This window comes from Grampus griseus (assembly GCF_964374135.1).
Source record: "Grampus griseus genome assembly, chromosome: 1".
Lineage (NCBI taxonomy): Eukaryota > Metazoa > Chordata > Mammalia > Artiodactyla > Delphinidae > Grampus > Grampus griseus.
In genome coordinates this window covers 31,766,391-31,788,351 of record NC_139017.1, presented here as the reverse complement: position 1 = coordinate 31,788,351, position 21,961 = coordinate 31,766,391, and the positions used below count along the sequence as shown (strand labels likewise).

The window sequence follows — 21,961 nt, the reverse complement described above, 5'->3', positions numbered from 1 at the left end:
CTGCTAAGGGTTCTATAGCAAAATAACTTAGATTAGGTAGCTTTAAACAACAGAAATGTATTTTCTCACAGTTCTGGAGGCTGGAAGCCCAAGATCAGGGTTCCAGCTAAGAAATAAAATATCGCTTGCCATATCAGTAAGTAAAGGATGTCAAAGTCATCAGCAATTGTAGCTACCCCAGATGGTGAGCCCTGATGGAACTCAGGATAAAAACAAGGAATGCCCACCATCTAGCAGCCATCGGACTGCAGCTACTTCCAACGGTGCAGCCTGAGGAAACTCAGGATGGGAAATCATAGGATACTGGCCCCAGATAGCTGAGGTGCATATCAAAGGAATTATTTCAGTGAACCCAGACTCTTGCATCTTCCCCTACATAAAAAAGTGCTAAAAAAAAAAAAAAAGTGCTAACTAAATTCCATAACTTGAGATATCTAGTTTTGTTTTATTTAGAGTAGTCTTCTGTTCCAACTACCTGGTATTGTTATAAAAACTCCTATATATCCTGGTTTTCCCCCCCTTCCTCTTTGGAACAGTTTTCTCAGCGTTTATCTGAGAGGCTGTCTCCCAGGCTTGGAGTACTAAGAATGTCTGCTGAATAAAACATAACTCTCTACTTACAGGTTGTGCAATTTTTTTCAGTTGACACAGCATAGTTGGATCCTGGTGAGGATTCTCTTTCTGACTTGCAGATGGCTGCCTTCTTGCTGTGTGCTCTCACGGCCTTTCCTTGGTGTATGCACATGGAGGAGAGCAAGCTCTCTGGTTTCTCTTCTTATAAGGGCACTAATCCCATCACGAGGGCTCCACCCTCACAACTTCATCAAACTCTACTTCCCAAAGGCCCCACCTCCAAATACTATCACATTGTGGGTTAGGGCTTCAACATATGAATTTTAAAGGAACACAATTCAATTGATATTACTCGCCCTAACAAATCTTAAAAGCAAAACTCAAAATGATCGATTCCAAGTAAATTAACTGAGTGAAGCTCAACAATTCATAATGTCTAGCAGCTAATCAAAGTTACCAGCCATGCAAAGAGGTAGGAGAATGTGACCACATCAAGAAGGAAAATAGGGAATTCCCAGGTGGTCCATTGGTTAGGGCTCCGTGCTTCCACTGCAGGGGGCACAGGTTCGATCCCTGGTTGGGGAACTAAGATGTCACATGCTGTGGTGCAGTCAAAAAAAAAAAAAAAAAGAAGGAAAATAAATTCAAAACCCAGAAATGATGAAGATGATAAAATTAGCAGTTAAGGTCATTAAAAGTTATTATAAATCTTATAAATATGCTTATGTATATAAAGAAAGTATGAACATAATAAAGAAATAAATAAAGGACATAAAAGAGATCCAAGTAGAATATGTAGAACTTAAAAATATAATGTCTAAAATGAAAAATAATCTGGATGGGATTAAATGCAACAGAAGATCACTGAATTTGAAGACAGCAAGAGAAAGTACCTAAAATGAAGCACACAGTGGGGAGGTGGAGGGGAAGAGACTCAGAGAAAAAAAAAGAACAGAGCCCCAACAATCCACAAGGAAATAACAAGCAGTCTAATATAGGCATCCTAGAAGAAGAAGAAAGGGGAAAAAATACTTGAAGACAAAAATTCTCCAAATTTTCTAGGAGGGTAGATCTTATGTTAAGTGTTCTTATCACAAAAATTTAAAAATAAATAAAAATAGGGAATTCCCTGGTGGTCCAGTGGTTAGGGTTCTGTGTGCTCACTGCCAAGGGCCTGGGTTCAATCCCTGGTTGAGGAACTAAAATCCTACAAGCCACGTGGCATGGCCAAAATAAATAAATAAACATATAAGATAAATAAAATAAAATAAAAATAAAGAGGGCAGGTGATGAATATGTTTATCGTATTGGCTGTGGTGATGGTTTCAGAGGTATATAATTATCTCCAAATTCATCAAGTTGAATACATTAAACATATACAGCTTTTTGTATGTCGATCATACTTCAATAAAGATTTTTAATTAGAAATAAATTTCCAGATCTCATGAAAATTATAAAACTCATCTGCAAAAAGCTCAGTAAATTTCAACCAGAACAAATAAAGAAAACTCTACCAAGGGACACCAGAATGAAACTGCAGAAAAACAATGATAAAGAGAAAATCTTGAAAGCATCAAAGGGGGAAAAAAAAACACGTTATATACAGAAGAACAAAGAATGACTATAGATTTATTGTCAGAAACTATGCAGACCAGACAGCAATGAAACTGTCTCTGAAGTTCTAAAAGAAAAAGAACTATCACCCCAGAATTCTATACCCAGAAAAAGTATCACTCAAAAATGAAGACAAAGACTTTTTCAGATGAACAAAAGCTGAGAATATTCATTGCCAACATATTTATGTTACAGGAAATGTTAAAATTTTCCAGGCAGAAGGAACATTATACTGAAGGGAAATTTGGGTGCAAAGGATTGGAACTTTTAAAAATAAATAGGTAATTTATTTTAATATTTTTATTACTTAAATGTTGCTTATTCAAAATAAATACTTTAAAGCAAAAATAAAAATGCATTAAGGAGCTTATAACATATACACAATTAAAATGTATCACAAAAATGGCACAAAGGATGGGAAGAGAGAAATGTAAATCTATTGTTCTAAAGTTCTTAATCTACATGAAATAGTATAATAGTACATGAGGATCAACTGTGATAAATTAAAAACATATGTTGAGAACCCTAAGGCATCCATTAAAAATATTTTTAAAGAGTTATAACTAATAAACAAATAACAGCAACAAAACAGAACCATAAAAAATACTTAATCAGGAATAAAGTAAGGATGTCCCCTCTCACCTCTGCTTTTCAATACTGTTCTAGGAGTCCTAGATAATTCAATAAGATAAGAAAAGGAAATAGAAAGCACAGCTGACCCTTGAACAACATGGATTTGAACTGTACAGATCCACTTACACACAGATTTGTTTCAGTAAATATATTAAAAAGTTTTGGAGGTTTATGACAAGTTGAACAAACTTGTAGGTGAACCACGTAGCCTAGAAATATTCAAAAAAATTTTAAAAGGTATGTCATGAATGCATAAAATACATGTAAATACTGGTTTATCCTTACATAGGCATAAGATGAGTGATATTTAATATAAAAATGTCTTCATTTTCTTACTTTTTTATAACTGTGCTTTCAAAGAATTATATTACTGTACAGTATGTCTCTCATAACTGGAGAAACTGCTCATCAGCCTATCATCACAGGTGTTTTTTTAAAAAAATGAAACAATGCTTCCAATACTGTATTATGAATATAATACTGAATGTCATAAAAATTTTATAAGTCATTCGTTAGTTAGGCTAGGCTACCATGAAGGAATCATATCGATTACTTTAGGCTATCATAAAGCAATCACATTGCTGCTTCTACAACATCAATGCATGAATCACTGTACCTGTAACTAATATTTTCTGTTTCACATTATCTTTTCATTTCTGATGTCTAGTTAGTAATATGTATAATATATACAGTGTTTTGTATCATATAAAACAATATTGATATAAGTACTGACAGATGATTCATCTTGTTGATAAATATAGTAGAGTTCTGTAAATGTATTTTTCTTATGATTTTCTTAACATTTTTTCTCTAGCTTCCCGTATTACAAGAATACAGTATATACTAACATATAATATATAAAACATGTTAATCAAATGCTTATGTTATCAGTAAGGCTTCTGGTCAACAGCAGGTTATCAGTAGTTGTTTGGGGGGAGTCAAAACATATATGCAGATTTTTGACTGTGCAAGGGGTGGGCACCCCTAACCCCTGCAGTATTCAAGGGTCAACTGTATAATAATTCAGAAGGAAGAAATACAACTATCTTTGCTTGAAGATAACACATTTGTCTATATAGAAATCCCAAAGAATCAACCAAAAAACTGGAATGAATATGCAATTATAGCAACATTGGCGAATACAAAGTTAATAATACAAAAGCCAATCACTTTCCTATATACCAGCAAGGAACAAGTGGAATTCTAAAGGAAAAACACATAGCCATTTACATTAGTGTCCCCAAAATGAAACACTTAGATATAAATCTAACAAAATAGGTACAATCTATATGAGGAACAATACAAAACACTGATGAAAGATATCAAAGAACTACTACTAAATAAATGGAGAGATATTCCATGTTCACAGATAGGAAGACTCAATACTGTCAAGATGTCAGTTCTTCCCAACTTGATCTATAGATTTAATCCAATCCCAATCAAAATCCCAGCAAGTTTTTTTGGGGGGATGTAGTGGGATAACTGAGGACATGGAAAGGAGACGTGACCCATGAGCCCCCCCCCCAGCAAACTGGGGGCTGGCGAATAAGCCAGAACTGCAAACAGTCCTGATTGCTTTGAGCCCCCCCCGGCAAACCGGGGGCACGCGAATAAGCCAGAGTTGTGAACAGTTCTGAATGCTTCGAGCGCCCCCCCGCCCCCGGCAAACCGGGGGCCTGCAAAAGAAGCACTGAGTGCTTTGGGCACTGATCCATGAGATGTCCTCAGTATAATCAGAGTGGTGGGAACGCAAGGAAATGTCCTTGTGCTACTTCAGTATAATCAAAATAATGGTGGGAACTTTGTGCTGTTCTTGCGCTCAAGGACGAAGCACGGCAGGTGCTCACGAAAGCCAATTATTGCTTGTATAATTAATAAAAACATAGGTTGCTGCTTTGGCACTTCTGAAATGTTAAGAAAACAAGTCTTAAAGTGTAAATCTAGATAATGCTTTAATAAAAGTTACCACAGCAAGACAGACGGCGCTGTTTTGCCTGAGCGAGCGGCAGCCCTCTACTGCTGTGCTTTGGCACAATTCATCTCGTGTGATGAGCTTACTTTTGGCCCTGTCCTAAGAAACTACAACAGGAGGATATCAAGAAATCAATTCTAAAGTTTAAATGGAGAGACAAAAGACCCAGAATAGCTACCTCGATATTGAAAGAGAAGAACAAATTTGGAGGACTGACACCATCCGACTTCAAGATTTACTATCAATATAAAGCTACAGTAATCAAGGCAGTGTGGTATTGGCAAAAGAACAGACAAATAGACCAATGGAACAGAACAAAGAATGCTGATATAGATCCACAAAAATATAGCCAACTGATCTTTGACAAAGAGAAAAGGCAATACAATGGAGAGAAGAGAATCTTCAACAGTAGTGCTGGAAAAACTAGACATCCACGTGCAAAAACCTGAATCTAGACACAGACCTTACACCCTTCACAAAAATTAACTTAACATGGATCACAGACCTAAGTGTAAAACAGACTATTAAAACTCCTAGAAGACAACATAGGAGAATACATAGATGACCTTGGGTATGGTGATGACGTTTTAGATACAACACCAAAGATATGATCTATAAAAGAAATAAGTGACAAGCAGGACTTCATTAAAATTAAAAACTTCTGCTCTGTGAAAGACAATGTCAAAAGAATGAAAAGACAAGCCAAAAACTGCCAAAAAAAAAAAAACCTGCAAAAGACACATCTGATAAAGAGTTGTCATACAAAATATACAAAGAACCCTTAAAACTCAACAGTAAGGAAACAAACAACCTAATTAAAAACTGGGCAAAAGATCTGAACAGACATCTCACCAAAGAAGATACACAGATAGCAAAGTAAAAGATGTTTTACATCATATGTCATTAGAGAATTGTAAATTAAAACAACAGTGAGATACCACTATATACTTAGTAGAATGGCCAAAATCCAAAACACTGACAACACCAAATGCTAATGAGGATGTGGAGCAACAGGAACTCTCATTCACTGCTGGTGGGAATGCAAAATGATACAGTCACTTTGGAAGAGAGTTTGGCAGTTTCTTGAAAAACTAAACTAAATGCTTATCATACGATAGAGCTATCATGCTCCTTGGTATTTACCCAAAGGAGCTGAAAACTTATGTCTACACAAAAAACTGCACACAGATGTTTATAGCAGCTTTACTCATAACCAAAACCTGGAAGCAACCAAGATGTCCTTTAGTAGGTAAATGGATAAACTGCAATATATGCACACTATGGAATATTACTCAGCACGAAAAAGAAATGAGCTATCAAGCCATGAAAAGACACGAAGGAACCTTAAATGCATATCATTAAGTGAAAGAAGGCAATTTAAAAGGCAACATTTGTATGATTCCAACTATATGACATTCTAGAAAACACAGAACTATAGAAACAGTAAAAAGATCAGTGGTTGCTAGGGGCTAGGGAGGAGGGAGAGAAGAGCAGATGGAGCACAAAGGATCTGAAGGGCAGTGAAACTATTCTGTGTGATACCACAATGGTGGATATATGTCATTACACATTTGTCAAAACCCACAGAATTTACAATACCAAGAGTGAACCCTAATGTAAACTGTAGACTTTGGGTGATTATGATGTGTCAATGGAGGTTCATCAACTGTAACAAAGGTACCACTCTGCTGCAGGATGCTCATAGTAGAAGAGGCTGCATGAATGTGGGGGCAGGGAGTATATGGGGACCCTCTCTACTTTCTGTTCAACTTTGCTGTGAACCTAAAATTGGTCTAAAAATTTTATTTTTAAAAATTAATCCAGGGCTTCCCTGGTGGCGCAGTGGTTGAGAGTCCGCCTGCTGATGCAGGGGACACGGGTTCGTGTCCTGGTCCAGGAGGATCCCACATGCCACAGAGCGGCTGGGCCCGTGGCCATGGCCACTGAGCCTGCACATCCGGAGCCTGTGCTCCGCAACAGGAGAGGCCACAACAGTGAGAGACCCACATACCGCAAAAAAAAAAAAAAAAAAAAAAATTAATCCAAAAGAAAAAAATAGGAAAAAACCCCACAAAAATTAGACTTAAATCAAACCATACCAGTAATTACACTAAATATAAATGGTATACACACCCCCATTAAATGACAGAGATTGACAGATTAAATAAAGAATACTGTCTAAAGGAAACACATTTTAAATACAAAACAGGTATGTTAAAAATAAAAGTATATAAAAAGATACACAGTGCTAACATCTAAAGAAAGCTAGCATCACTATGGTAATATCAAACAAAGTAGACTCCAAAACAAGGAACATTATGAGCCATAAAGAGGGACACTTCATAATGATAAATAGGGCAATTCATCAGGAACACATATCAATCCTAAATATGTATGCACCTAACAGAGATTTATAATATCTGAAGCTGAAAGGTAAAATAGACAAATTCACAATTATATTTGAAGATTTCAACACTGATCCTGTGGTAATTAATGGAAAAAGTAGGAAAACATCAGTAAAAATATAGAATTCCTGAATGACACTATAACCAACTTTACTAATTGACATTTATAGAACACTCTACCCAAATATAGCAGAGAACACTCTACCCAAACATTCCTTCAAAGCAGATATGAAACATTCACCCACATATATATATTTTGGGCCACATAAGTCTCAATATATTTACAAGGAATGAAATCAGACTATGTTTTCTTAACACAATCAAGTTAAATTATAACTCAACAACATCTCTGAAAAGTCCCCAAGTATTGGAAATTAAACAACATGCTGTTAAATAACCCGTAAGACAAAAGAAATCACAAAGGAAATTAGAAAATATTTTGAACTAAATGAAAATACATCACATCAAAATTTGTGAGATACAGCTAAAGTAGTACTTAGGGAAAATCCATAGCCTTAAATGTTTATATTAGAAAAGAAGGACCAAAATCAATGACCAAATTTTCTTTTCTTGCTCTTAAGGTAAATATTAACCCAAAATAAACAGAAAGAAGGAAATAATACAGATAAGCATAGAAATAAATGAAATAGAAAACAGGTGGGAAAAATCAATAAAACCAAAAGCTGGTTCTTTGAAAAATCACTGAATAAATCTTTAGCCAGACTGATCATGAAGAAAAGAGAAATTATCAATATTAGGAATGAAAGAAGGTGCTTCACCACAAATCCTACAGATCTTAAAAAGACAATGAGTGAATATTATAAACAAATTTATTTCAACAAATTTGACAACTGAGATGAAATGGACATCTTCTTGAAAGACAAAGTATCAAAGCTCATTCAAAAAGAAATGGATAATCTGGGACCTCCCTGGTGGCACAGTGGTTGAGAATCTGCCTGCCAATGCAGAGGACATGGGTTCAAGCCCTGGTCCAGGAATATCCCACATGCCATGGAGCAACTAGGCCCATGTGCCACAACTACTGAGCCTGCATGCCACAACTACTGAAGACCACACACCTACAGCCCATGCTCTGCAACAAAGAGAAGCCACTGCAATGAGAACCCTGTGCACCACAACGAAGAGTAGCCCCCGCTTGCCGCAACCAGAGAAAGCCCGCGTGCAGCAAGGAAGGCAGACCGCAGCCATAAATAAACAAATTTATTTAACAAAGAAATGGATAATCTGAATAGTTCTTTATCTGTTAAAGAAACTGGGTCTGTAATTTAAAATCATTACCCAAAAAATCCCCAGGTCCAGACTGCTTCACTGATGAATTCAGTGGAATGTTTAGGGAAACCTAATACAAACTCTTGCCAAAAAAAAGAAGGAAAACGTCCCAACTCAGTTCAAAAGGCCTGTATTACCATGATTCCAAAACCCGATAAAATATTACAAGAAAACTACAGAAAAATATACCTTATGAACATTAACACTAAGGTCCTTAACAAGAAAACAGCAAATCACATCCGGCAATATATAAAAAGACATGATGACCAACATGCTGGATTCATTCAGCAACATAAGGTTCCTTTAATGCTAAAAAAAAAAAAGACCAAATCAATGTAATTTATCATACAAAGAGATTAAAAAAGAAAAAGCTCTGCAGAATTCTGACTCCAATTACAATGAGTGTGAGGGTGTTTCCCCATATCCAAGCAATTCTTCAACACAAGCTGGGTGTCCTACAATTCAACTCAATTCTGACATTGGCGATTGCATTCAGATTCCAAGGTTAAGGGCCAAGTTCTACAAGACTGAACCCCCACCCCATCCTCTGACTTCAGATGACAATTGCAAGTCCAGGTTGTTACCTGAGCTTCTGATCCAGTGGCTACAAATCAGGTTTCCACAATCCTCTGCTTGGGTTCAATTTAATTTGCTATAATGGCTCAAAGAACTCAGAGAAACATTTTAATTACTAGATTATGGGTTTATCATAAAAGGATATAACTCTACACCATACACAAAAAGTAACTCAAAATGGATTAAAAACCTGAACGTAAGACCAGAAAACATAAAAATCCTAGAAGAAAACTTAGATGGTGAGCTCCTTGACCTCGGTCTTGGAAATGATATTTTGAATTTGACACTGAAAGTAAAGGCAGCAAAAGCAAAAATAAACAAGTGGGACTACATCAAACTAAAAATCTACGGCACAGAAAAGAAGACCTCGATAAAATGAATGGGAGAAAATATTTGCAAATCTTATATTTGATAAGGGGTTAATATCCAAAATATATAAAGGACTCTCACAACGCAACATCAAAAAAAACTAAATAATTCAATTAAAAAATGAGCAGAGGATCTGAACATTTTCCCCAAAACATACAGATGTCCAATAGGTAAATGAAAAGTGGCTTGATATCAGTAATCATCAGGGAAATGCAAACCAAACCACAATGAAATATCACCTAACATCTGTTAGAATGACTATTATCAAAAAGACTAGAAATAACAAATGTTGGCGAAGGTGTGGAGAAAAGGGAACCCTTGTGCACTGTTGGGGGGAATATAAATTGGTGCAGCTACTATGGACAACAGTACAGAGAAACACCATATCATCCAGCAACTCCACCACTGGGTATTTATCCGAAGGAAACAAAAACACTAACTCAAAAAGATATCTGCACTCTCATGTTGCAGCATTATTTACAATAGCCAAGACATGGAAACAACCTAAGTGTCCATCGAACGATAAATAGATAAAGAAGTTGTGGAATATGTATATCAGCCATAAAACCAGAAGGAAATCCCACAATTTGTAATAACAATGGATGAAACTTGAGGGCATTATGCTAAGGAAAATAAGTCAGACAGACAAATACTGTATGATCTCCCTTACATGCAAAATCTGTTAAACAAAAATAACAACAACAAAAACCCAAACTCTTAGAAACAGAGAACAGATGGGTGGTTGCCAGAGGCAGCATGCTGGGGGCGGGCAAAATGGGTAAAGGTGGTCAAAAAGTACAAACGTCCAGTTATTATCAGTCCTGGGAATGTAATGTACAGCATGGCAATTATTATTTATATACATATTAATTGTATATTAATAATAATATATATTCTATGTTAATAACAATATGTATTCTATAATTAAAAGTTGCTAAGAGAGTAAATCTTAGAAGTTCTCATGACAAGAAAAACAATTTGTAACGATGTGTGGTGATGGATGTTAACTACACTTACTGTGGTGATCATTTCACAATACATACATATATCTAATCCTGTTGTAATCCCGTTGTACTGAAACTAATATAATGCTATATGTCAATTATATCTCGATTTTTTTAATGAATGAAAAATAAATAAATAAAAAGATATAACTCAGGAAAAGTCAAATGGAAGAGATACATAGGGCAAAGTATATGGGAAGGGGCAAAGAACTTCCATGCCTTCTCCTGGCATGCCATTCTCCCCAAATCTCTAGGTGTTCACCAACCTGGTAGCTCTCTAAACCCAGACTTCTGGGGTTTTCATGGAGGCGTCATTATATCAGCATGACTGATTAATCATTGGCTATGACTGAACTTAATCTCCAACCCTCTAATTACATGGCTGACTCCAACAGCAACCCATCCTTAGGTGATTTCCAAAAGTTACCTCATTAAAATAACAAAAGATACCTCTATTGCTCTCTTTACTTAGGAATTTCCATAGGTTTTAGGAGCTCCGTGCCAGAAAAGGATGAAGACCAAATATATATTTCTTATTATAAATCATAGTATCACATCCTATAATCATCTCAATGGATGGAGAAAAATTCAATATACGTTCATGGAAAAAATTCTCAGAATCTAGGAATAGAAAAGTATTTCCTCAATCTAATATAGAGCATTTATAAAAATGCTACAGTTAACATAATAGTTAATGATGAAAAAATGAATGCTTTTCCCCTATAGTTAGGAACCAGGCAAGAAATTTTACTCTCACCACTTCTATTCATTATTAAACTAGAGAAACTAGCCTTTGTCATAAGGTAAGAAAAAAATTCATATAGATTGAAATGGAAGTAAAACTGTCTTTACTCCCAGTATAAACTAGAGTTGAGTTTATTGAGTACCTTGATTCAAGGTCACAGGATACAAGGTCAATATACAAAAAAAATTTATTTTCTACATACAAGCAATAATTAACTAGAAAATAAATTGACAATACCCTTTATAATAGTATCAGAAATATGAAAAATGTAGCTGTAAGTTTAACAAAATATATGCAAGTCTTGTTTACTGAAAACTATAAAACAGTGCTGAGAGAATTTACAGATCTAAATCAATGGAGAGCTATACTGTGCTCAGGAATCAGCAGATTCAATATTGTCAAGATGTCAATTCCACCCAAACTTATCTATAGATCCAATGCAATTCTCATCAAAATCACAGAGAGCATAATTATTTTTGGTAGAAATTGACAAGCTGATTTATATCAAATTAAGTTTATATGGAAATTCAAAGAACCTAGAATAGCCAAAGCAATTTTTTTTTTTTTTTTTTTTTTTTTTTTTGCGGTACACAGGCCTCTCACAGTTGTGGCCTCTCCCGTTGCGGAGCACAGGCTCCGGACACGCAGGCTCAGCGGCCATGGCTCATGGGCCCAGCCGCTCTGTGGCATGTGGGATCTTCCCGGACCGGGGCACAAACCCACGTTCCCTGCATCGGCAGGCGGATTCTCAACCGCTGCACCACCAGGGAAGCCCGCCAAAGCAATTTTTAAAAGAACAAAGCTGTAGGACCTAACCATATAATTTCAGCATATTATAAAACTACAGTCATCAAGACAGTGTGATACTTGCAAAAAGACAGATCAATGTAGATCAGTGGACCAGAATAGAGAGAGAGACAGAGAGTCCTGAAAGAGACCTACACATAGATGAGGTCAACAGATTTTACAGAAGTGCCAAAGTAATAAGGTAGTCCAGTGAGGAAAGAATGTTTTTCAAAAATAGTGCTGGGGATTCCCCTGGCAGTCCAGTGGTGAAGACTCCAAGCTTCCAATGCAGGAGGTGTATGCTGGATCCCTGGTTGGGGAACTAAGCTCTCACATGCCATGCCCCATGGCCAAAAATAAATAAATAAAATTAAATTTAAAAATAATAAAAAATTTAAAAATAGTGCTGGAATAATTGGCTATCCATATGCAGAAAACTTTGATCCACACATGGTACCTTACACAAAAATTAACTTGAAATAGACCTAAGAACTAAAATCAAAAAACTTATAGAATAAAACATAGAAAAATATTTTTGTGACTCTGGATTAACCAAAAATCTATTAGGTAGGCAAGAACCAAAAGAAAAAAATAAATAAATTAGATTTCGTCAAAATTAAAGACTTCCCCACAAAAGACAGGATTCAGGAAATGAAGAGGTAAGCAAGACCAGGAGAAAATATTTGCAAAACATGTCTCAATAAAGGACTTGTGGGCTTCCCTGGTGGCGCAGTGGTTGGGAGTCTGTCTGCCGACGCAGGGGACACGGGTTCGAGCCCTGGTTTGGGAGGATCCCGCATGCCGCGGAGTGGCTGGGCCCGTGGGCCATGGCCGCTGGGCCTGCACGTCCGGAGCCTGTGCTCCGCGGCAGGAGAGGCCACGGCCGTGAAAGGCCTGCGTACTGCCAAAAAAATAAAAATAAATAAAATAAATAAAATAAAGGACTTGTAACCAGCATACATAAATAACTCTTCCAACTCAATACAAAGAAAACTCGATTTTTAATAATGAGCAAAAGATATTATTAGACACTTCAAAGAAGATATACAAATGGCAAATATACTTACGAAAGGATACCCAATATTATTTATCATTAGAGAAATTTCAGTTAAAGCCATAATGAGATACTACTATACACGCACTCAAATGGCTACTGTTTTTTAAACTGATAACATCAAATGTTAACAAAGATGCAAGTGGAACTCTTATACATAGCTCATGAGAAAGTAAAACTGTACAGCCACTTTGGAAACAGTTTGGCAATTTCTTAAAAAGTTAAACTTACTGTCTGACCCAACAATCCTACTCCTAGGTATTGACCCAAGAGAAATGAAGTCAATGTTCATACAAAGTGTAAGCAAATGTTCATAGCAGCTTTATTCATAATACCCCAAACAGGAAACAAATATTATCTAATGGTGAATGGATAACAAATTGAGGTATATCAGTACAGTGGAATGATACTCAACAAGAAAAAGGAACAAACCACTGATACATACTGGATGAATCTCAAAAGCATCCTGTTAAAGAAGCCAGACACAAAAAGCTAAGCATTAGTTAATCCCACTTATATGAAACTCTTGGAAAGTCAAAATTATACTTATAGAAAGCAGTGGTTGCCTGTAGCTGTAGTTGGGGAAAGATATCAACTACGAAGTGGCATGAAGGAACTTTGGGGAGATGATGGAAATGCTGTTTCTTGATTTTGATGGTGATTACACAACTAGATACATATGTTAAAACTCAAAGTGTACATTTTCAATGGGCAAATTTTACTATATGTAAATTATGTTACTGAAGCTAATTTTTTTAAGTTATAGAAATGAAGCACTTTTATGTCTTTAATTTCCATGTGCTTATTTGGAGCTCTACTTAGGTTGTTATCTTGCTAACATAATCAGGCTTTTGTTGGCTTTATTCTAGTAGGTTTTACTCAAAGTCCTTCAGCATCATAGTCACAGAAAAATACCAGGATTGCAGTGCTCAGGGCCAGCCATTCAGGTGAAGATATTCATGAGTTAAGTTGCAAATATGCTCCTATAACTTTGGTGAGAAGCTGCAACTAGAGATACAGATTTGGGAGTCATCTGCAGAAAACAGTTGAAACCATGGAGTTGATAAAATTGTACTCTTTTTTCACTGCCACCTCTCACTTCTTAACTAATCCACAGAACCATAGAAAATGCTTAAGTTAAATGTGAAATAAGTGAACGACTTGAATTTTAAAAGGTCAGCTTTTCCATGAGAGCTAAGTAATAGCCACTGAATTTAAACACATTTTTGGTGTATTTATAACTCCAAAGTCGGATATCTCACCTGGTTTAATTTTTCAGTGTGATTCAGCCTTGAAGTCTCCACATTTGACCTAGAAGTATTCTCCACGTCCAGTATTTGCTTCGGTGGTTCCATGTTTGAAGTGGGCTGTGAAAAGCGTGCCATTGCTACTGGGGAACCTGTGGGATATGACCCTTGTTGCTTCCTTCTAAAAGGCTGGGTAAAAATTTTACCTTTTGCGAATAAAAGAAGAGGAGAGAAAAATTATCACTAACAATTTCTAGTTTTCTGGTATTTATATATAGAGGCTAGGCCCTCAACTTAGAACTAAAAATTAAGTAAGCTTACATTTTTATATTAAGCCAATAAAATTTACATACAAGGGAATGATTAGTCACCTACAGAAGAAAACCAAAAGATCATAAGTGTGTTACTGAAAGGTTGGGGCTATCTAAAACTCCACTTAAGGACACCTGAATATAATTACAAAGAGGCAGGATTCAATAGGTATAAACCTAAAAAGCTGTATCCTGTTTAGGAGACCAAAAAGTCTTCAAATAAGGAATCTGCTTGAATTATGCTTTTCAAACTGGATAACCATCTAGTGGTATGGGGGGAGGGGTGGGGAATGAAAAGCTACAGAATAAAGGATATTCTTCTAGAGTATAGATTTTTTTTCTTCAAGATTTGTATGGAGGGGAATACTACAGGAGAGGTATATTCTGTTATACAACATGAAAGACAGATCACCGGACTCCACTATGGCCTAGCTCTTTCTTTACCCTAAGATCAAGCTCACACACAAAAAAAAATTACTTCCAAGATATCCTGATGAGGAATAAGGTACCGTGTATGGGGAAAATGAACAATTCAATCACTGGGAAGGAATATCCACCCCCCACAAGTCAATAAGTTGGCAAACTGCTTTATACAACTCAATCTCACGTAAGTTTAATAGCATGAGTTACTCTCCCAAAGTTTGAGCAGCGTAAGAATACTGATACAGGGAGTTCCCAGGTGGCCTAGTGATTAGGATTCCGGGCTTTCACGGCTGTGGCCTCGGTTCAACAGTTGGGGGTCAGAGAACTGAGATCCCACAAGTCGCGCAGCAGGGCCAAAAAAAATTGTTTTTAATTTTTAAAACAAATACTGATACGGTTGAGGTTTAGACTCAAAACACTCAGTGGCCCCTACAGCCTTCCCTGACCAGAGTCTGTAAACCCCCTAGCATATTCTTGTCAAATTACACTTCCCACCACAATTTAAATATTGGTTTGTAAATTCATGATATTCTCATGGTTCACCTATATTAATCTAAATACAAATTTTGAGAAAAAAAGAAAATCATTGAAACAGGCATAGAATTCCCCAAATAGGCAGTGTATAGATTCTATACAGTCAAGGGTCTAGAGGGACACTATACAAATGATCACATCAGTTTTCTGAGCCCTTAAGGGAGACAGTGATTGGGTAGGAAAAGCTCACTGAATGAGCAGTAGTAAGAGTTCAGTATCTAACTCTAGCTGTACCACTTTTCAAGTCATGAAATTTTCAGAAAGTCATTTAACTTTCTTGAGCTTTGGCTTCCTTAACTATAAGGATAAGATTGGGTTACTCACCCAACTTGTCTATGGTATGAGAATCCAAGGTAAATTGCTATACAAATAAGGTGGTTATCATTACACTACATCAATTACTACAATGCCTGCTAGGATATCAAAGATCAGTGTTAGCAAAGATCAGATGGCAAATGCTACAAACTAGTATTATTATTATTATTTTGCGGTACGCAGGCCTCTCACTCTTGTGGTCTCTCCCATTGTGGAGCACAGGCTCCGGACGCACAGGCTCAGTGGCCATGGCTCACGGGCCTAGCCTCTCCGCGGCATGTGGGATCTTCCCAGACGGGGGCACGAACCCACGTCCCCTGCATCAGCAGGCGGACTCTCAACCACTGTGCCACCAGGGAAGCCCTAGTATTATTTTTAAAACTTTTCATTTTCCATGTTATATCTTCTTTACCTGAACACATATAACTAATGTTCTTTTTCAGTACTCTAGAGAGAGCTGATCTTGTGTCTTCATAATAATAGCTACCACTTATTATGAGCTTACTAAATGCCAGGCACTTTACAGACCCCCATCTCAGCCTGACTCCAAGAGGTAAGTATTATTATTCCTATTCTAGAGATGAGGGAACTAAGACTTAGACATTTTAAGTAACTCGCCTGAGATCATATAGCTAGCAAGTGGTAGAGCCAGGATGCAACTTCAACAAACTGTTGAAGCTTAGCCATTACATACATACGTACATATGTACTACAACTGCTCCAAAGTCTGCTGATCTGCAATAGTTACCAGTGCTAATATGCTTACCTGCTGGCCATCCTCTCTGCTTTTCCTCAGATAGGCTCTTCTTCAGCATCAACAAAGAACCTGCTCTGGTCTGTTCTACAGAAATGACATCTGCAGCGGCATTCAGCGCCTCAAACATAGAGAAGAAGCCATACTGCACATACTGGAATGATCGTCCAAATCGCTTGGCAAATGCGTTCTCAAAATCAGAAAGGAGAATAGGAGATAACGTCAAGAGGTCTTTCAACTCACTCTTCACGACAGCTGGAAGAATAGGGGGCACCCTTCCTCGGTAAGGTACTCGCCGTTGAGATCTGGGCCCAAAGCGAACACTGGCCCTTCCCTTCTGCATGGAGTTTCGAACCTTATGGCTGCCCCTCTGTTTTGCAACTAAACTTGCTATTCCTTTGGTGGATTCATCTGGAATGGCTAAGGAGGTGTGAAAAAAGAAATCATATTTAGGTGAAAACTTACTTCCTTCTTTATTCTTTGCATCTGTGGTTATATAATTTGTAACTCTCCAAGGAGCTGTGTATATAGGTGACATGATAAACACAAACCCTTACTTGCTCCATTTCTTGCATTTTAGACAACAGCTTGTTAGCTTCTCTACTACAGGATGAAGAATGAACAGTAAAACCCAATTTATTATCACTGCTGCTAATTAACTCCTGAAAGATCTGAAACTCTGGAGATGAACAATAAACTTCTCGACAATTATGTTTCTGTGCTTTATGAAATTTTAAACGTGATTTCATAATTTGAAGTCCCATTGTTAAGTTTCTCCTGACTTAAGGTGCAATAATATTAAATCACATGCACAGGGTAGTTTTTGTGAATGCACAGTATTCTGGGGAAGGTTTCTTGGTTGTGCTAAAGCTCTAACTCTGTCCACAACCTCTAAGGTGCCTATGATCCCTCTTCTCCCTCACAAAAGTAAAATCCCCTGCTGGGGATGCAGGATAATTGCAGAGCTAGAACAATTCTTTACTAAGTGATTATTATTGCAAAGTTCAAAGACCTTCAAATCTTAAACCTACCTTTCAGTATTACAGTACCGTCCCCACAGGGGTAGACACTGACAACATCAGGCATACCCAACACCAGCTCCATGGTGGACCGATACCCAAGGTTTCGGAGTGGTAAACGGTTGCCAACCATAAAAAGGTACTCCTTTTCCAACTGCTCTGGGGTCAAACCATCTTTGGTGGAAATGAGAAGTGACCTTATTTCCTTCCTCAGGCATTCCTGTATACGCTCTTGTTCAGACATTGCGCCCTACAAGACTTAAGACAGAAACACTGCTCGTGAGGAAAAGCAGGCAAACCCAAGATGGAAAAATAAATACAATAAGAAGTCTAAAATGGCCAATAGTGGAATACAAACAACTGAGATGCGACTTCTACAGGTGATGAGGCAGAAGCAGTACCTCGAGGGTGCTCTGAAACTTCGTTTAGCAAAGCCCCCATACAATTCAGTCTTTATCCCAACCTGTGTTGATTAACCCGTGTGCATCGCAAGAAATCCCTGCCACGGCCTAGCGTGTGAGAAGTCCGACTTCCTGGCTCGTTTTTCGGTGAAGCGTTAACTCGGATTGCTCGGGGTCTCACTCTACACTGCAAACTTCGTATCAGATAAATCTTTCATCCACTCTTTGGGAACCAGGGCTGGGAAGGAGGCAAATGCAACACCCCTTTCCCAGCGCGAGGACAGGGCTCCGCGTAAAGACGCTCGCACCGGCATACTTTCTCCACCCCAAACCTATGCGGAGGATCCCCGCGTCCCCTTCCGAGTCAACGACCTCATCGTTGCCCACCCCCTCCCTACTTCGCTCGGGCGACGGGTGGAGGTGGGGTCCCCTGCCCCGCTCCCAACGTCTCTCAAGGGCGCCGGCAAAATGGGGACTTGTCCTTGCGCCTGCCCCGGTGACTGCCCACGACCCAGGGTAAAAGAGGCAGGCCGGAGGGAAGCAGGCGAAGCGCCCCTCACCCTGGAGCTGGCGCCGGCGCTGCCGTTGTGGGCCTCGCAAAGTCAAAGGCGCTCCCTTAACTAGCGGCCACGTAAGAGGAGCTGCGAAGCGGGTTGCGCGCCTGCGCACTGGTGCCGGAGGGCCCGCGTGGCGCTCCCATGGCGCCGCGTTCCGGCCCCTCAGGGACAGAAGGTCGGGCAGGTCCTGGCTGCTCCGGAGTCTAGCCTGGGTTCAGCCGCAGTCCTGGGGCCGCTTGGCCGGGCTCCCAGGCCGCGTAGGTGGCCTTCTGGGATATCCGGCGCCTGCCTCTTGCGACGTGCTTGGAAGACACGCGGGGCGGCAGCGCGCAAGAACCCCTCCAAAGACCTCCCAGCCAGGGTCAGGGAGGGTCAGTCCCGCCCTACGGACGGGCAGCCCGATAAGGAGGCTGCGAGGTTCTTAGCCTCGGTGTGCCTCTCATTCACCCGTGGAGCTTATTTAAGGAAGAAAAATGATGCCCAGGTCTGATCGGCAGAAATTCTGATTCAGCAGGTCTAGGTCTATTGGGGGAAATTTTTAGGCAATTCTGGTGCTTGGTGGAGAATCACTGCTGAGCTAGATAGATGCAACTTTGGCTCCCGGAAGAGAGGAATGGGTGAGGCAAGGAGGGCTTCTTTTTTTTTTTTTTTTTTTTTTGCGGTACGTGGGCCTCTCACTGTTGTGGCCTCTCCCGTTGAGGAGCACAGACTCCGGACGCGCAGGCCCAGCGGCCATGGCTCACGGGCCCAGCCGCTCCGCGGCATGCGGGATCCAACCAGATCGGGGCACGAACCCGCGTCCCCTGCATCGGCAGGCGGACCCCCCACCACTGCGCCACCAGGGAAGCCCGAGGAGGGCTTCTTGAATGACTGGAGAACATTCCAGGTGCCCCTGGAGATGAAAGAGCTGGGAAACTAAAGAAGAGGATGTATTTGAGCAAACAACCTGGGGGTGTATTTATTGGATAGGTGGAAAGAGCCAGATTTATAAGGTGCTAGAAAACCAGAAAACAGTATATAAGAGGTGTAGACTAGAGAGGCGTAGTATGAAGACTTTTACCTTAAAATATACAATCTAATTAAAGGAACAAGACAAACCAAAAGATAACCAAGGAATTCGAATCAAGAAGGAAATCAGAGCACACACATCTACTTTAGCTTCCATCTAAAATCCCATGACATTAAAAAAAAAAAAAAACCTCTAAAAACAAAATGTTCCATCAATGAACCAGGAATATTTTGTAATCTCTGAAAGACAGAAAAGATTTATGGGCTGGTTTATAGCAGAACGGACAGGGCTAAATAGCGCAAATTAACAAAAAGGAAAATTATGAGACATGAAGAATGGATCCAGCCAGACGTTCCAACATCTGAATGACAGATGTTACAGAAACAATGGAATGGTGGTGAGGGTTGGACGTTTAAAAAGAAGAAAATGTCTCAGATTTGAAGAAAAACACAAATTTTCAGATTAAATGGGCCATCTGAGTCCTTAGGATAACTAATGAAACTAAGATCCCATCCTAGACAAAACCTAGGAGAAAAAGAAGAGCTTTTATATAGAAACAGGTTACCTATAAAGCAATGGAAATTAGACTGCCATTGGATTTCTCAATGGAACAATATCTTCAAAGCTGAAACTGGAATTCTTTACCAGTCAAATCAGCATTTAAGTGGAGGAAAAGACATTTCAGACACGCAGAAATTCTGAAAGTTTATCATCTCGCTAAACAACTTGAGAATGACTCCAGCAAAATGAACAATGGATTGAAAAACGACATCCCAGATTTTCATCCCCAATTATCTAAGATAATAGGTAACACCTATGGAGCACTTACTACATGCTCTTTGCATAGATTATCAAGTTTTCTTCCCGATTACTCAGAGAAAGGTACAGTTATGATCCCCACTTTAAAGAGAAGAAACTGATAGAAATGAACAAGGATGTAAGAGTGATAGGCAATAAAAACAAAACTTTTGATTGAATATAGAAAGTTATTGGTGAGTAATGTAAAAAAAAAAAAAAGGATTTTTTACAAAGATATTCTGGAGCTAAGTCCCAGATCAATAACTGCTGAGTGTCAGGGGCTGAGTTTCTTCAATAAGGAGACCCCCTTTGGAAGAGTAGCTACAACTGGAATTATCACTTGCTTGGGTTTACAATAATGCACTGTCATTCTCTGAGACCTGTCAGACTTCTGTGATGGCTAAACTGGGAAGTAAATGGGAATGAGGTGGGAACCATCACCCTAGCATCTTTCACGCCTTTGATGGTGACACTCACCTCTGGAATTCTCCAGGTATGTGGTAATGCTTTTGATCTACTATTTTGGCACTCCACTTGGCATTTTCTTCCAGAATAGCCCTTACTCAATGAGTGAATGTGCCCATGTAGGAATTCTGTCAGTTGCTAAATTACCTATTCCAGCTATTTACTTGGCAAGTAGGGTACTAACCACAGGATGAATTCACAGTCCCACTAGCCCTGCCCAAAGGTGAACTTGGACCAGAATTTAATTCATTTATCACCTAACCCCTATAAGCTCAGAATGCTGACAGCAAACAGTGACGTTTGTGTTTGTTTGAAATTAGTGATAGTTACTGAAAAGTTTAGTTCCTCCTTTTCTCCAGATCAGTTATCCATAAGGGACTGCAAGACCTTTGGGGAAAGGCTGGAGAAAAGGTTTGCAGTCCTTAGGTACAGTGTTTCAGCAGCATCCTTCTTTAAGAATATTTAGGCTACACGCAAGATGCTCTGGGTCTGGGATCTGATTTAGTTCTTGGAATAGGATTGACAAGTCATGTCGCTCACTCACGAGAGGCCTCTGTTCACAAAGACCAAGAATTGTTTTGTTGGTTTGTTTGCTTTTGTAGTTACACAAATCAAAAAGACTTAGTGAGTCCTTTGTTGAGTTCATTCCTTGGGATCCTACAATTAATTACCACAACCAGAGAGCTCTGTGAGTCAGGCCAATGTGTTTGCCATCCTGCAGCCTATTATGATGACCAGAGCCCACTTTTCTTCTGGTAATTAACTGTCTCCATCTGGTCTCCTCCCATCCCTGCTTGTATCTGGGAGTATATTTCCATTGCAGCTGCTCCTACCAGCATTCCTGCCTCAGAGAACAGCCAGTAACGAGTTTCTGTGTTGTGTGTTTTAAGCCTCTGAAGCTTTAATATATGCCTCATGACAAGTATGAGAGAATCTTTTGAAAACACAGCAAAGGAGTAGGTGAGTTAGAAGCTCCTGATAGAACTTATACAGCATTCCTACCTCCCACAGTTTTTTAACATTATGCCCAATTTGGGGCCATGTGATGTCACCGTTCAATTCTATTTCCCACAGCAATTACTCTAAGCCTTTGCCATCCCTATTAAA

General features: G+C 38.8%; 1 protein-coding gene across 4 annotated transcripts in view; it reads right to left on the bottom strand.

Annotated features, from left to right (window-relative positions):
- Positions 1 to 17,868, bottom strand: part of TDRD5 (tudor domain containing 5) — a gene marked incomplete at both ends in the record, with an annotated part of 89,624 nt that extends 71,756 nt beyond the window's left edge. For 3 of the 4 annotated variants that reach the window (XM_082652975.1, XM_082652976.1, XM_082652977.1), the window contains 3 exons: positions 14,284 to 14,474; positions 16,618 to 17,025; positions 17,637 to 17,868. In XM_082652975.1, the coding sequence (XP_082509101.1) occupies positions 14,284 to 14,474; positions 16,618 to 17,025; positions 17,637 to 17,868 (831 nt within the window). The remainder of the gene's footprint in view (positions 1 to 14,283; positions 14,475 to 16,617; positions 17,026 to 17,636) is intronic. The other variant, XM_082652978.1, reaches the window with a different exon arrangement.
- Between the last annotated feature and the right edge of the window lie 4,093 nt (positions 17,869 to 21,961).